Genomic DNA, 17,939 nt, shown 5'->3' on the forward strand with positions numbered 1-17,939 from the left:
TAGAGATGTGCGAATAGTATCCGCAATTACTCGAATACTAGAAAGTATTCGATATTTGAGATCTCAAATAATTATGCTAAAGGTACGCTCTCGAATACTTTGAATTTCGTGGCATATACTGTTGCACACAGGTCGTTGGTAGATGACTCGGAAAAATTTAGAGAACTCTAGTCGTTTAGTGCATGCAGCGCCATTTTAGGCAAGTTGATGAACTACATCTAATTTGCAGATTAGAGCAGTGAAAAGAGTTCGACGTGGGGAACCGAAAATGATCAGGTGAATAAATCTGAAAATCCCCGGTTTCCCCCACCAGGAGAACCTCAGTGCCATGGGAAAGTAACTACGTAGCACAATTCCCAAAATCTGTTACCCCCTCCATCCATCAGCCTTCGGACCCTCCTCTGAAGCTTTCCTCCTCTCCAAAATCAAACAAAAGGTCCCAGCTCTTGCAGGGATTGTATTACAAAGACCTTAGCTTTGAAAGAAAATATCAAGCTACAGGAGAATAATAGAATCGTGTTTCACCCTTCCCTCTTTCTCCCCCACTGACCTTTTTCTGCGTAAATGCTTCGAAGTTCCCCATTTCTGGAGGTCAACTTCTGCATAAGTCATCTATTAGCACAAAAGTTGTCCAACAATGACTTTCGACAATTGATAATACACCTTTATTGGATTGAAATATTAGTAATGTGCGCGTAATTTAAAAAGAATAAGACAAAACGCCACATATTTCTGACTTTATTTAAGCATTTTACGCAAGGAAATAAATGTCAAAATACAACGGAGACTTAGCATTCTGGCGAAACTTGATATCCTTGCAGATGAGCTTCTCGGAAGTTGATGCGGTATTTTTTTCCGAAAACGTATATCAAGTTGCTATTTATGACTTATGCTATAAATCTCTACTGTGACAGTCACAGACGAAGGGATATTTTCTCAGGATATTTGGTCTCTCCCTGCTAGCAATTCGAATTCATCTGCTATCTCATGAGAACTTCCAAAGATGGACTGAAAATAAGTGAAGATGAAGAAAATCCGGTGGAGAAGCGCCCGTATTTTGCAAAATGCCTCGGATTGTCCGCTAGCACTTGGCAGTAGGAGTGGGGGTAAAGTAAACTACCTGTTGTAAATAAGAAGTTGGATGAAGCCGAGTATCAGATGGGCGTGCTGCTGAAATGGCATTTGGTAGATAAGAATGTATACATCAGATAGAAATCCATCGTAGCAGTGTAAATGCCGAGGCGGCATGTAATCATTTTATTGCGAGGTGGTGTGTCCCCTTAGGATATTTGAGAGAGATGTTAGTTGAATCAACTACATGCCCAAATTGTTATCATAAAATTAAATATTCCATTAATCAGCTAAATTCCTGTTTGAATTCTTTTAAGGAAATCACAATTGCTCGTCAAAATGTTTGGTTTCCTGCTGCATAAGCAACCTAGTCAGACACTCCCGCATTCATCGTTTTTTTTTTTCTTCTTTTTGCGTCCATCCCCTTGAAAAACGATACATCGAGGTTCCACCATATGCCTTTTTATTTATACATTCATCAAGTGAAATAGATGAAGAATCATATGTTTAACATGCTATGCGCAATTCTAGTTTTCGAGCAATGATTTAGTATTCTAATTCAATATTCGAGTTCGAGAAATCTGCTATTCAACCCATCTCTAATTTACACCAAAAATTTAAATATTTTCAGGCCACTCCTAAAGTAAACGACCCAATAGACACTCCTACAAAATGTTTTTCCTTTGGTGGAAGTTGTTTTAACTTATCACTAGTTTTCAATCATCGGGAAATAAGTCCCTCATAAAGTGAGGGCTTTGCCTCCGAAAAATTATTGATAGATGACATTTCAGTTATTCAGAGGAAGTATCTCCGGAGAGTCTCATTAAGAGGTAGTTTGCAGTTAGAACTTTTGACTTTATGTTGCACACTTCAAACAAATCCTATACTAATGTTGAAAATTAATATTGTAATAAATAATTTATCATATAAGACAAAGAAACTAGTTTTGGCCTGTTACATTCTTTGCAAAAAGCAATAAATATTTAAGATATAACATCAAATATTTTGTGGCCATTAACGAATGGACTACTCAAAATCCTTCTGTGATGGCGTATTTTAACTCTTGGAAACTGAGCATCATCTATAGATGACAGCCGACTGCTCCCAGCAGTCGTTACCTTGAAATCTCCATTCTTTGCTTTCCCTTTGCTTAGCAATCTCGGATCTTCACTAACGTTGGCAGTAGGTTCTCAGGCATCTATAGTTGGCACCGGTTCTGGTTTCAAGCTTTCCTATGTCACCGATGCCCTCCAAAAGTTTGTGCACTTTTTTATGAGGTTATTTTCACTTAACGGTGTTGTAGATAATTTCTTTATTCTCCTTTAACTAGAGGTAAAGTAAGAGTACAAAGTAAAAATCTTGGAAAAAAGGTTGATCCAATATTCTAATAATATTTTTAATCAAGTATACGGGGTCAATGGAGACTGTGTAATGTGCTTAAAACGACGATTTTAAATAATTAAGTTCCAAGCAATGCGAAATATCCAACGATGTCACTGAGTCTCATATCCCCATATCGCAGAGGCAAGATGTGAAGCGCAAACGAAAAATTGCATTCACTTTTGCATCTGAAAATTTTTTCCAGAACTTTTACTTTGCACTCTTAAACTATTTCTAGTAAATATGTACTCTGATGAAAAAACGGGAGAGCTTATACATCTCCAACTAAAGATAATGTCTTATGATAATCTTATTTGGAAAATATCAAGTTACAAGAGAACAATAGAAGCATGTTTCATCCGTATCCCTTCTCACCGACTGACCTTTTTCAGGTCCCTGCTTCAATTCTCTGATTCTGGAGAACAAATGCCAGGTGAGTCACTTACTGGACCCGAATATGTCTCGACTGTTTTCAGAAATTGGATGATGTGCGCGAGATTCAAGAAAGAATGAGACCAAACGCGTTGCATTTCTGGCATATGTAGTTTTTTTTAAGCTCAAATCGATGATAACAGTTTTTTTTTGTAACAACGAGACCATTCCAATATTCAACGTCGTTCAAGCAGCACAATTTTCAAAGAAACAGGCATGCCATCAGTACCATCAAACAAGAAAATCTGGCCCTGAAACGACAACTGTATAGATCGCCCAGCTGGTCGTACTGGTCGCCTGGCTTCGCTTTGAAGGCAACGACGTCACAAAATAGCAAGATCTAACATGTTCGTCCTGGACTCCCTCATTCATTGTGACATTGCGTGAAAGACGAAGGGATTGCTCTCCTTCCCCTCCACCTCTCCTTCACACGCTTGTGCTCCCCACCCCTTTCTCTCGCTGAGCCGTAGTCTCGTTCTGTTCCCGCAACTTGTCGCACGTGACGCTAATGTTTTTTTAAACATTGTTAATTGTGCTGCAGATTGCGCAGTTGCAACTTGATTGAATGATATACCGATAAAAATGTCTTTCATTGTGTAGAAACATTTTTTTTTATATGAAGGGACATTGACATCATGTGCATGGACTGTGACGTGAAACTATCGTGAGGAAGTGGAAAAGCCACCTCACTGCAACTGAAGCATTCGTGGGTGAAACACTAGTTAGTATGTGATGAGAAAGTGATAAAATTCTGGGGAAACTTATGTGCGGAATATCAAAAATCAGTCAATGGTTTATCCTAAGATTGAAACCTATTTCCATTTACAAACGCAAGCGTAACAGTTTATATCTTGAGCGTGTAAAGATTTATCATTTTAAAAAATAATTTGAAAGCTTAAAATAATAAAAACGATTTTTGATAAGTAAAATATTTAGACGTGTATGTAAATCTAAATAGCACTCCTTTGATTGCATGTACCCTGAAGAAACTTGAGTAATTACAGAAAAACCTCTTCACATCGTAATGGACGGGACCAACATTTGGGCAATTTGACATATGGAGGTTCACTACAGAGAGGTTTTAGTGGTAGGCATAATTTTTTCATATCCTTGGGAAATGAAAGGTGCTACTGTCTTTTAAGCCATTATATTAATATATTTAAACATATAGGTATGCATAAGTGAACATACATTTACAATTTAATGATTACACAAAGGTAAAAGTAAATTGTTCAAGAGGCCTTTTTAGAAAATAAATTAGTTGATGGGTTTGCTTAAAATTTTTTTCAAACTCTTTCGAAATAATGTTTTCAATTCCACGAGCACTTCTTAATGTCATTTTCACTATAAATAAATCACTAGCTGTTTTCGTTAATGCCTTTTGACCTAAGAAATAATTCCCTGGTCTAAGGGTTGTAATTTACTAATAGTGTTCGGAGGAAAGAACAATAGTTTTATATTTGTAAACATAATTTCTTCATCCTTGTATTTAACTGCCTGAGTTTTTTTATTTATGCAGCCTAGATATGTAGTTTCTTCTGTTTTTCCTCGGCTGTTTAAATAGATGTGAGGGTGAATGATGATATTCCAAAGGTCACTGCCTTCTGCCTGTCCTCGTTGATGGCTAGGAAAATTGCTAATTATGTGGTAATGTCAAGCAGTCGCCTTCTTTTATTTCTCGAATCCATCATCAGCCTATGATTAATTGAGTAATTTTCATATTTTATGGCAAATAATTGAAAATACTCCATATTATATCTTTTAGAATTGATTTATCATTCTTATAACATGTGACTTGTTGAAGATTATAAAAAAATAAATAAACACGTGACTACTGCAAAAAATAGACAAAAAATTGAGCGTAATTTTGAAAATTTTGTTGAATTCCCTCTCTCCAAAATACAATGCACATAGCGTTCCAAAGAAAAACTCTGTCGAGGGCACACAGAAACGCTAGATCTGCGAAAGGACGTGATTTCCCGGTGAGAATGCTGGGCGAATGCAGAATGCGGCGGCGACGGTAAAAAATTTCATTGCCCTACCGCGTATCAGCTAATTAACTGTCTCCTTCACCTGACACTGTCGCGCATGGATTGATGTTCGTTCTGTATTGCTAGAAATTGACGTCCCGGACTCCCGATGGAAGAGTCAGATTTCGCGGCATAAATACGCAGGCAGAACATATGACTGTCGCTAAGCGCAATAAATTTTAAACTACGATCGCTCACGAAAGCATCGAAAAAAATACCAAGGCGGTAGTAAGGAAGTGCTACACCGGGAATAAAATATGGGAATAAAATAACTGCGAAACTGTATTTGATTTATTTCAAGTCGTGGAAAATTCATGAAATATTTTCATTTTAGAGGCGGAAGTAGCAATGTGGTCAAGTAATTCTGTCTCCATGGATGGGAGTGAAGTTAGTTGAAATATTTCCGTCAGCAAGTGATTATAGGCTGCGCTGGTCGCCTATTTTATTAACTGAACATAGTATGTAGGCACTTATAAGAAAATAAAGCCATCAGTAAAAGAAAGCGAGTGCTATCGCACGATTTTGACCATGATTCGAGAGAAAACGATGTGTTCTGTCTTCATTTACCATAACTTAATATGATTAGGATAGTTGGATGCCCTAACTAATGGTTAACGTGAAAATTATTAAAGGTGTATAAGAAAAAAATAAACGTGAAACATTTATCGCTGAAAATGTCATTCCATGTAGGTAATCGCGGCTGCATTAATGGTCTCTAGTTGTCTCGGTACGATTTGCGGAGGTGGTTAGGCCGTCTAGGGGCTGTCTTGTTGGTATGATATATGGAGGTTTTACGAGATAAAGAGGTTCACTATATAGAGGTTTGCCTATAAATTTACATGTAAATCTGATGGGACCAGAGGGTTGGTACGAAGTATGGAGGTTTACGATGTAAAGAGGTTCACTAGGTCGAGGTTTTACTGTACTTCGTTTTGTAGCAGACAATTGAAAATGCATTTGGATCCGAAAATATGCGAAGATCCGACTCCGAAAATCAAGGATCCCATTCGGATCCAGGTCCGAAAAAAATCCCGGATCCGTCCATCCCTAGTATTTAGGGAAAAAACTGAAGTAAATTCTCCTTTACACTAATTATGCTATTTTATTCTGTCCATTAAAAAACTCATACTTGATAGTATTACTCTTATTATACTCTCTGAAAATATGTCTTGAATGGTTATGAAATAGTATAGGAGTTTATCGGATTTATTTATACCACAATGGAAAGTAATATCCAATGAATATGTTAACAGCTTGAATGCTTTGAGACAAGTTAGAAGACAAATAACCTTAACATGGTAATTAATTACATTAAATAAATGCCATATTAATGTCATAAATAGTAAATCAAGGTTCTAAAATACTTCGAATCGATCATCAGCTGAAACAGTAACATAAACAGTTCACTTTCTAGGACATTAATCTTCGAATGTGGTAAAAATTCTCTGGCACAGAAAAAATTCAGAAAGTAAGAATTGAGTTCAACTTACTACGTGATAGACGAATAGATTTGGGTTTTGACTTGATATAGCTGTGTTGTAATATGCAAAACACTGCCATGGCTGAGAAAAAGATTTGAATGGTCACTCAGATGAATACCGGCTACAGCGTTCTGAAAATATTATGTACTATCAAAATATCTATGGACTGCCTTGAAACATTTCATGCCTACATTGCACGAAGGAATTCTTTAAAGAATATTTTAAATGAGCTGCATACAAGTGACAAGATACCTAATTCAATGCAATCAAGTAATTTTCATTTTGTTTTGAAAGGATGTAGAAACTAATCTAAAATGATGGGAAGTATAGCTGAGTGTATCTGAGGAGTTTTTAACAGTGAAAATAGAAACCTTGTACCAAAAATTATTTCTTCATTTATGAAATAATAATTTTTTATTTTAGTTGAAGTGAAATATTATTTGATTGCTTTTAAGAATCAAGGCCGAAAAATTACCATTTATTTTTGTTACTAAAAGCTTAGTAACTTTAAACATGCTTGTCTCAATTTTTGTCAGTCATGACTTCTGTTGCAAAAAATTTCAAAGTTCTGAAGGATGATTCTGGAATAAAATTTATTTATTCCTTGCCTTTAAATGCTGTGAAATGCCTTGGTATGATGAAATTGCATTACGAAAAGGCATCATTAATGCTCAAAGAGCTTGCAAATAGCAAAGTTGGGAAAATTTACAAAGCATGTCACACTGATGCTAATCAAGAATTAACAGGATTTAATTACCGCAAGGTGGATACCATATGCTCTTCTCTAGAGATGGGTCGAATAGCAGATTTCTCAAACTCGAATATCGAATTCGAATATTAAATCATAGGGAAGTGCACTAATTTTTTTTATTGCTGAATTTGAAAGTTTAGCTTAAAAAAGAAACATTAGTATAGTCACTTTTATTTTCTGCATCTGGGGTATGCACTTTAAAACGTTTTGAAAGTCGGAAAATTTCATGTTGCGCCGATACACGGTGCCTCCATCTTGATTGAGATGTGACGTCACAAGGCAGTAGTCACCAGTGGAGTATCGCTGTATTCCGTCGCCTTCTTTAGCGCGGCGAGAGTTTCCGGGAATCGGTGGAGTTTGCTTCCTAAAAATGTCGTCTAGTACCGAAAACATGAATTCAAAATAGAATTATAAATGATTTTTTGTTCCAAATTTCATCTCGACGTCGAAACAAAAGCCTGGAGAAGATATTCATTCCCGTGCCTTAAGCACAAGCTATACGGAATAAATGGTTCAAGGCTGCTCCTGACTCTTACCTATCGATGATATTCTGTTTTGAAGATCATTTGAAGGTATTGTAAGATCAAATTGATATTTATATTATAATAATTTACTTAATAGGTACCTCAGTCACATCAGAAAGTGTGTTGAGTCAAAATATAGCATCTTCCGCGTAGACCTACGTAATTTATAAACTGAAAGTAGTTTGGTTAAAGAATTATGCCGCGACTGTTATTTTACACGACCGGGCAAAATGCGTACTTTGCCCATGATATGTGCATATATGATAAAAAACGATTTTTGTTAAAGTTAATCTTTATTTGTTGAAATTAGTACATTTATAGGTGATACAGATATAAAGGTACACGGTAGGTCGCGCGGCGTAATTTGTACTCCACTGGTGACGGGTTCATCTTGCTGATCTAAAAAATTAGCTACAATGCCTCGAACTTTGAAAACTCGCAATATAGGCAGTCAAAGTAACATTGTAGGAATACACGAGACCATTCTAGCCCAGAATGTACGTACAATGTTGAAATCCTTGGTTTTCAAAGATTGACGTATTTTATACACCAGCGCGCCTGGTCCAGGATTATCAACTTTTATTTCATCCTATTTGTTAATTGAAATTATATTTCGGAATGGTTCTTTTAGCACTGCTACTGAGGTAAACTGGTAGGTACTGAGTACAAGGTACTGAGTAAGTAAACTCCCTTTGGAGTAATGTGAATTACAAGTGTTATATGGCATTTAAGTTCGAGATATATGGCATTTTATATTCGCTTTGTGTTCATATTAATTATGTCTGTACGCATATTGTTGCTTGCCGCGAGCCTTTAATGGTATGTGCTCTTGCAAGAGTGGTTTTCATTTTTAATGTGGCAGTTGGTCAGTATAAGCAAAGAAAAAATTGACATTTTAGTGCACACCAACCCTTGTAGTCATCGTATCTTTGCGTTTGTAATGACACTGCAAAAATACCTCAACGCCATTATGATGATAAAAAAATTATCTCATGTCAATGATTGCTGCAATTATAATTAATGATAAACTTGACGCCGTATGATCACAACGAAGACAACAAAAAATTATGCCATGACATAGTCTTGAACCCTGGTTCTTTTGGTGAGAATGCTTCCCTGACAACGTACACGCTACCACTACCCCAACCGAACCATTGAATGATAATGGATATTTTGCATTTATATATATAACTTGTGAAAAGTAACGCATGAAAATTAATTATTTACAGGCTAACTAAGACCCTAATTGAAAAAGATGGAGCAACGTACGAGGTCTCCCCTTGTTAGCCTTAACGTGTCGCATTTCTATGGAGCGTTGAACCTGTCCTCCTTTTTCAAAAATTCAGTGACCATAAATACATCAAAGTTTGGTATACCATTTATAAATCATTGGAATTTTCCTTCTCCCAACCAAGATTATCTTTTCTTGAACCCATCCTGGACAGCGAACCATTGCAACCACCAGCCAGCACGGAAATTAGGCTAACATCCCATGATTCTAGTTGCGAAGGGCGAACGTTCCGGCCAGCGTGAATACATACGCAACGAATAAGTCTTGCAGCAAACGTCTGAAATAGGTTTATTAGTTTGACTCGATTCTTACAAAAAAAGTTTAGTCATGATAAACGGCATTGTGCCAAAATATACCCAGCGAAAAATAAATACCATCATCTATTTATTAAAGATTCAATGTGCTATTCGTACTACTCTTTCCAAACTTGAAGTTGACACGTGAAATGAATATTAATATATTACTCAATGATGAAGTCATTTACTCAAAAGAGAAGCAGCCATATATATTTTGAAGATATTTTATGACAGCAAAAAATGGATACCCTCAAATTCTGTAATTTTTCTATGCAATAATAGTGGTAGAACTAAACGGCGTAGAAGCTGCCTTCTGGTACTGCCTTGTGACGTCACGGCCAATATTCAACATGGACACCCGTTTTTGCGGCCTTTGAATTTTTCCATATTTCGGACGGTCATCTCGAATCAAGTATTCACTATTAGGATTTAAACTGTGTTTTTACGACATTATGTTATTCTGAACTCTAATTAAAAAAATGTGTTTGGTGCATTTGAAACACTATAGTGTACTTCCCTATTGCTGGAATATTCGAATACCTCGAATTTTGAATACCTCGAATACTAGAATTGCACAAAGCATATTATTTCTTTAAGCTTCTTATTTCTTACTAAGTTTCTATTTCCCTTAATGAATGTATAAATACAAAGGTGTACAGTGGAACCTCGATCTATCGTTTTTCAGGGGGGACGAAGAAAACGATAAATGCGGGAATGTTAGACTAGGTTAGGCTATGCAGCAGGAAACCCAGGATTTTGGCGAGTAATTAAGATTTCCTTTAAAGGATTCAAACCGGAATTTAGCTGATTAATGGAATATTTTAATTTTACGGAAACAATTTGGGCTTATAGTTGATTCAACTAACATCTCTTTCAAATATCCTAAGGGGACACACCACCTAGCGAAAAAATGGTTGCATGCCCTCTCGGCTTTTACACTGCTACGATGGATTTCTGTCTGATGTATGTATTCTTATCTACCAAACTTCATTTCTGCGGCACGCTGATCTGATACTCGGCTTCATCCAACTTCTTATTTTCAACAGGTAGCTCGCTTTACCCTCACTCCTACTGTCAAGTGGTAGCGGACAATCCGAGGCGTTTTGCAAAATACAGGCGCTTCTCCACCGGATTTTCTTCATCTTCAATTATTTTCAGTCCATCTTTGGAAGTTCTCACAAGATAAGGAGATGAATTCGAATTTCTAGCGGGGAGAAACCAAATATCCTGAGAAAATATCCCTTCGACTGTGACAATAGAGATTTATAGCATAACTCATAAATTGTAACTTGATATATGTTTTCGAAAAAAAAAATACCGCATCAACTTCCGAGAAGCTCAGTTGCGAGGATATCGAGTTTCGCCAGAATGCTAAGTCTACGTCGTATTTTGACATTTATTTCCATGTGTAAAATGCTTAAATAAAGTCAGAAATACGTGGCGTTTGGTCTTATTCTTTTTTAAATTACCCGCACATTACTAATATTTCCATCCAATAAAGGTGTAGTATCAACTGATGAAAGTCATTGTTAGACACCTTTTGTGCTAAAAGATGACTCATGCAGCGGTTGACCTCCACAACAGAAATGGGGAACTTCGAAGCTGGTAGGAAAAAAAAGGTCAGTGGGGGAGAAAAGTGAGGGCCGGAAACACGTTTCTATTGTTCTCGTGAACGTGGTATTTTTTCGAAGCTAAGGTCTTCGTAATATGATCCCTGCGCGAGCTGTGACCTTTTTTTTATTTCGAAGAAGAGCTAGTGCTGAATGGAGGGGGATACCAGATCTTGGGAAATGCACTAATGTAAGTATCCCACGGTACTCATGCAGCAGTTGACCTCCAGAAATGGGGAACTTCGAAGCAGGTAGCCAGAAAAAGGTCAGTGGGTGAGAAAAGGGGGGAGGGCGTGAAACACGTTTTTATTGTTCTCGTAACTCGATATTTTTTTCGAAGCTAAGGTCTTCGTTATACGATCCCTGCACGAGCTGGGACCTTTTGTTTGATTTAAGAGAAGAGGAAAGCATCAGAGTGGGTGAGGCGAGTGCTAAATGGAGGGGGATACAGGATCGTGAGAAATGCCCTAAGGTTGCTATCCCACGGCACTGAGGTTCTCCTGGTGGGGGAAATCGGGGATTTTCGAATTTTTTCACCCGGATCAATTTAGGTCCCCCTTGTCGAACTCTTTTCATCGCTCGAATCCACGAATTTGATGTAATTCGTCAACTTGCGTAAAACAGCGCTGCGAGCACTAAACGACTACAGTTCTCTACATTTTTCCGAGTCAACTACCAACGACGTGCGTGCGACAGTGTATGACGCGAAATTCAAAGTATTCGAGACGGTATCTTTAGCATAACTATTCGAAACCTCGAATATCGAATACTTTCTAGTATTCGAGGTATTCGCGGATACTATTCGCACACCTCTACTCTTCTCCGTACATAGACAGAAATTCAAGATTCTTGATGCTGTCAATGCAGAAATAAAATGGTACATCATAAATAGAGCCAAGATTCTTGAGCACTGAAAATTGTGTTATAAATTAGGTATGATGCAGCATCTGATGTTTTCTGAGTACATATATACAGGAGCTGACAAGCCCTTCTATAGCAGACCAGGGATTGCTTTCTTCCTACAGCCAAAATTGGTTAACTTTCTCGAAATGAAAAATAAGCCTCAGCCATCCTGTTGAGAAACCCAATACTCATCCTCCAAAAACATTGTCTTAAGTCGGCATCACTCCCCAAACGAGGGCAAAGAAAATTTATGTTGGGTAGCAAGGCCCCAGAATTCAAAGCCACCTCATTATATGGTTTCCCCTATTTTCTCGCAGCCTATCATTCTGCAGCGTGCAGTGGTGTGGAGGGTAGTTGCCCCTACAAAGAGAGTCAAATAGCCCAATGCGATTGCAGCTGTGAGCCCCAGAGCCATCTGAGCCACAGCTCCAGAACTATGTCAAAAATGCATATGCTCTGATGGCATGGGCTCGGTCCTCATCTCCTCAATACTACTTCTCTAACTTTTCCAAAGCTTTTAATTTCCCGTAAATACTTATTCATCCACATTCCATTAATAAAATTCCATTGTTAATATTAAGTATTATCGAGAATATTATGCAATAATCTACACAGCAATATCTAAGTTTAGATTTTCTATTTGGCTTAATTTTAAGTTACCATGCCACATTTCCATTTTGTTCATGGCCCCTGGTGTAGGTGTGGTACAATATACATTTAAGGATACATCTTGCGAAACATATTCAGAGTAAGTGGCATTTATGGATCCTCATTTTAAGGGGCCCGTGTCCCAAGTGCCTCCTTTTGCTGTAAGCCTCTCTTGAGAGACCCAAGTTACACTATAAAAATCCTCTGGTGTGTGCTCTGCATAAATTATGCCAATCTTCCAGTCATAGTGCTACGTGCATTATTAAGTAAGTTGGATGCAATTTACATCTTAATGAGTCCCATCAGATGGAGAAGCAGTTAAGTCTTCAATATTAATGAAAATATGATTGTTTTATCATTTCAAATATATTGTCTAATATCATAATGCAAAGAATAACTTCACAAGTCGAAGTCTCAATGCATCCCAAACTTAACCAAGTGCACAGTTAGAGAGTGTATTTCCTGGAGTCTAGCAGGAGTGCCGCACTTTTTACTCCTCTGTACATATGTCTCCCTGGGTGCCAAGGCCAGACCCCCCTATCCCCCAGCCTTACAATGAATTGAACTTAACTTTCAACATTATATTTATTTCCACTTACCTCATGGTAACCCCTGGGCATGGAGAAGTTTACATCTCTTAGCCCTAGAGAAACCCATGGTGAGTATATTTGGTGTATTCAAGTTTTATGCACCAAACTTCATTGGTAGCAGGAACTGTGCCCAGAGCCATCTCTTGGCCAACACATTGGGCTACATCTGGGGGGAATTGGTCGCATAAACCACCTGCCAAAAACACAGGAGATAAGAACAAATTTTTATTTTCTTTCAAACAAATAAAATTTTTTGAACTTTCATTTTCACCCAATGGCACATTCATAATGATTTTCTGATATGCCCCCTGCACTAATGTCACTTGCTGGCTTAGGGTTGGTGGTTTGTAAGGGAGAATGTTTGCTGCCATCTTCATTCCGACATAAACGTGTGGCTCAGCTTACAATGTGTTATAGAGGGAACATTCTTAGATATTTTCATGCTATTATGTTCAATCAGAAATTTTTATTTACAGTAACCATTTATGCCCAATGTGTAAATATAAATTAAGTACAAAAATAATTACTTTTCGTAAAGAGAATTCATTTTTACAGAGCTCCTGATATACAAAACCTCCCACCAATTGTTGATATGTACTATGAAAACAAGATAGTAGTCAGAGTTGATTGGATATATTCTAATATATAAAAAAAAACTTTCTACATTAATTTAATAATGAAAGGGAATGTAGATGATAGAGGAGAGTATGTAAACGAGTGTGATAAGGCAGAGGAAGCAGAGGATCAAAATTAAAGCATGAAAAAAGTGTTTAAGACTCATAGGTTAAACCATACTTCAACATGACACCACCCCTTCAGTATGGCCTCCTACTTTGCTGTCTTGTGAACTGGTTATTGTAGGGCAAGTAGTGGTGATCAGTGCACACTCTTTCATACCGACCTTTCATATTGAGACCGATCCACAGGAAGTCTTTCACTTTCTCTCAAAAATACCCCTCCATCGTTCACCAGGCCCTGATGGCCTCAGTCCTATCTTAATACGTAACTGCGCCTCCTCCCTTGCGATTCCTATGAGTCTTCTGTTAAATCGCTGCTTCACGCTCGGTGTCTTTCCGCATCAGTGGAAAATGGCGAACATTATACCAATCCATAAAACTGGTCCTAAGTGTGAAGTCGCTAATTACCGCACAATTTCCTTACTTCCTATCCTATCCTCTGTCGCTGAGAGGATTATACTCAACAGATTACATTACTTTACATCCCCTAACCTATCGAACAATCACCATGGTTTCCTTCCTAATCATTCATGTCTTACTAACCTATATGTATTCCATCACCATGCTGTCAACTCAATAGCAAAAAATTCTCAACTTGACAACATATTCCTTGATTTCTCCAGAGCTTTCGATTCACTCGACCATACCCTCCTCTTTCACAAGCTTAGTCAATGATTCAACGTGTATGGAACCTTTCTTGATCTCGTCAATTCCTTTTTAGAATACAAAATAGCCTGTAGACATGTATATATATATATCCAGTCAGGCCGCATTTTTACCCTCTGATTTCTGGCTTTTTTCCACCTACCACAGCACCGTTGTCCTCGTCCTTTTTCTGTTCCATGTTCCTATCCCTTTCTTTCCTTACCTCTGAATTTATATGTATGTTTGCGCTTAAGGCGCCGTGTGAATGAATGAAGTAGTATATATATATATATATATGTGAGAATATTGATCCGTTTTTTCTGCCCTTAAACTCATTTGTCGAACTCGCCATGTCCCATTCCTCGGCTAATAAATAAACCTCCCTCTCCACCTCCCTTTCCTTGTGCCTTCTATTTTGTTCTTTACTATCTTATGCCTGTGCTCTTTGTTCAGATTTTTTATGTTAAAGTTTCATGTTTGTTATTGCATCACTATAAATTGGCAGAAATGCTGTATGTGAGCAACTCCTTAAATAAATACATAAACATGGTCTTACGTGAAAGATATTGATTCTTCCCTGCCACAAGACAAAACAGTCTTTCACACATTTTTTTTACATATTTTCAAGAGTATTTAAACCCATGAGCAAAAAACCTCCATGGAGCAGCACAATGCTTTTTAGTAAGATTTCTCATTTTCTTCACTATGACGAAGGATTTAAATTTAGTTAACCCACGAAAATAGATTTTATTGCATGGGTTAACTAATTTTGCATTCCACTGGTCTCAAGCAGAATGGACTTTCAACATATTGAATGAATGGTACTATAAATTCAAACCTTACGGAAATTTTTTCCCTTAATTATGTATTATCTTCACCAGTTAGCAGAAAAACATACATAGTACTTTTCATGTTTTCATATTTTTTAGTCTTCACAATGAGTAGTGGCCCATCAATTTCAAATGAATACTGGCAATCATAAACCATTGGCCATGAACAATCAGGAAGGTGACGAGATGCAAGGATTTTTCCAGACGAAGAATCCGTGTAAATAATCTGCAAGGAAAAAGAGGATTAGTCAGTCGCTATATATTTTAATCTTTTGAGACAAAAATTGCATATTGGTCATCCAGGTATGAGCATGACATAGTTTAGCAGAGGCATTGTAGTCAAATGTGTCATACTTAACCAGAATTCACAACAGATACCATAGATGCATTATTTTATGTAGTTTTTAAGAATTAAAATATTGATTAAAATTCTGAGCTGTCAACAAGTTCAACTGGTAATCGTGGAGTAAGATTACTCATAGGATTTTTTCAAAATTTTCTAAATGACCGTGAATGAATCCCTTATTTTTTGGTACATTGTTTACTTCATACATTGGTATAAAAAGTAAGCCAGAGAGAAGTGATTTTCCAATGGTAAAAAAAGAAAGAGATTGATGATTATCTTTCTATCGCAGCAGATTCCTGATTATCCAGGTGCTGTTTATCCGTGTTGGGGCTGATCCGTACAGGAGTTTTACACTTCTTTGATGTTTTCCGTGATCTTTAAAATAAAATAAAAATGATGCCAAAGCACCGGGATAATTTTATTTTACTGCAAGGGTACTCCGGACTTATAATTTCTATCAGAGTTCCTTTCGTAAAATGGAATTATTTTATGAACTTGCTGACAAGTAATGTTTCAAGTATACTTCAACATCTACTGTAACAGTGCTGAAGATTGGGGAAAAAAAACTCTTGATTAATCTTTGAAGATTCTTCAATGTTTAACCAATCGTAAATTATGAAAAATGTTATTTATGACCTTAGATTGAATAATTCATATCGCTAATTAGCAATTATTGCCGTGGCCTCGCATGCAGTTGAATACAGCCAATGGGAACCGGAGATTTCATAGCACTCGGGCATGTTTATGCCGCGACGAGTCAAGTAACTGGAGAGGAAGGGAATAGTAGAAGTGAAGGCAGTGAGGGAAGCGGAAGTAGCGATAGCATCAGTCATAGCAGGGCACTCGCCTGCGAAGACAATTTGCCGCAAGTCCTGGCTTCCTATAATTGCTGCTGCGCGATGACGTGAGTGCGCAACTGTTGTCTTCATGGGAGTTCCATGTTCCTGTTCCCCAAGCATCGCGGTGTGTGATCGTGTTCAGTGATCACGGATCCACATCCCGCAGCAATTACATCCCTGACAACTTGTGTGAGATGCCACCATGCGGCTTATTGCCTGACAGTGTATTTTCCGACGTCGCACAGTGTTTAGAAGCATTGGTGCAAACCCTTCTCTGAATCCGTGATCTCACAGCCACAGATGAGTGGTTTTTGGAAACAAGGTATTACGCAGAGCAGTAGGAATGCGACTACAATCATGATTACGCCGCTAAAAAGATCACGATCGGGAAAAGACAGCTCTTACTGATTCCGGAAAGCAATCTAAAATAACACACAATGTGCATTAACAACATTTAATTGTTTGTCTCAGTTGAATTATGAAAATTACATGAAATTAAAGTGAAAGTTTGGATTATTTGTGTTGTCCGATTATTCATGTCGCCTCCCCCTATCATTAGCTGTATTACCAGTTATTAAATAGGTAGCAGGGGACCAATTTAAGCTAAATTGGAATCAAAACTGCGAAATTTCAAAGAAAAGATTTCACCCATAACTATTGCGTTGGATGGAGCATTTTATGATTCCTCCATATCCTACTCTTTTTCATAATTCCACATTTCATAGTCAAGCATCAAAATACACACAGGCTCACAAACAGCAATTATGTTACTTCCCCAAGACCAAATATAGAATAAGGGAATAATGCTGACTTTATTTGTAGTTGTACGATGAAACTCAAAATACTCTCCGAGTAACAAAGACCTCTTGTTGCATACTGATACTATACAAAATTCACTCCCAAAGGCAAAATTAATATTTTGGAAAATCATAATTTTACTGCATATATGTATCAGCACACTGAAAACTTATGTTTTACGGCCATGACACATATTGAAGATACGTACACAGAAAGAGAAATAAAAACCATGAGTTTTGAACTTCACAACCACCATTCAATTAGTCCTAGAATAATACAGCAACAATGGAAAAAATTTGGGAACAGAATAGGGTGGTTTCCTATTATTTTTTTATTGCCTAAATCGAAAGATTATTACTCCTGGAGTACGTATTTCGCGCTTTTAGATTTTTAAATGACGATATCTATTTTTCGCGATTAAATGAAAAGTGAAAAATTTCAAACGCGCAAAAACGCGACGCGTAAGTAGGAAAGTCCGTGCGATGCATTTCTGGTTCCCCCTCTCTCTTTGTGAAGTGACCTTGATCGAGGCTCTGAGAGCTGATAGGACGCAGGATGCTAGCGGATAGCTGAGTACCTTGCTGAATGGTAGCACTTGGCTTAAAAAAGGTTTATTAATACCTTATCAAACGAAGAAAACTTTCCGACCTTAGCCAGTTTTAATAGGTGATTATTAAGACATGTTTCCCTGAGCTCTGTTCCTCATGCGTGCATTGGTAACCTCAGACGATGTATAA

The 17,939-nt window shown here is 37.4% G+C and overlaps 1 protein-coding gene across 2 annotated transcripts in view; it reads right to left on the bottom strand.

Moving 5' to 3' along the window:
* Window positions 1–17,939, bottom strand: part of LOC124159205 (DDB1- and CUL4-associated factor 17-like) — a 54,551-nt gene that overhangs the window by 11,146 nt on the left and 25,466 nt on the right. Inside the window, exons 8-9 of one of the 2 annotated variants that reach the window (XM_046534854.1) lie at window positions 15,233–15,445; window positions 13,017–13,200 (exon numbers count right to left, since the gene is read on the bottom strand). In XM_046534854.1, coding sequence (XP_046390810.1) covers window positions 15,251–15,445 — 195 coding nt within the window. In that variant the 3' untranslated portion in view covers window positions 13,017–13,200; window positions 15,233–15,250. Of the gene's footprint in view, window positions 1–13,016; window positions 13,201–14,788; window positions 15,446–17,939 lie in introns of those variants that run through there. The other variant, XM_046534855.1, reaches the window with a different exon arrangement.

The sequence above is a fragment of the Ischnura elegans genome, chromosome 5 (assembly GCF_921293095.1).
Source record: "Ischnura elegans chromosome 5, ioIscEleg1.1, whole genome shotgun sequence".
NCBI lineage: Eukaryota > Metazoa > Arthropoda > Insecta > Odonata > Coenagrionidae > Ischnura > Ischnura elegans.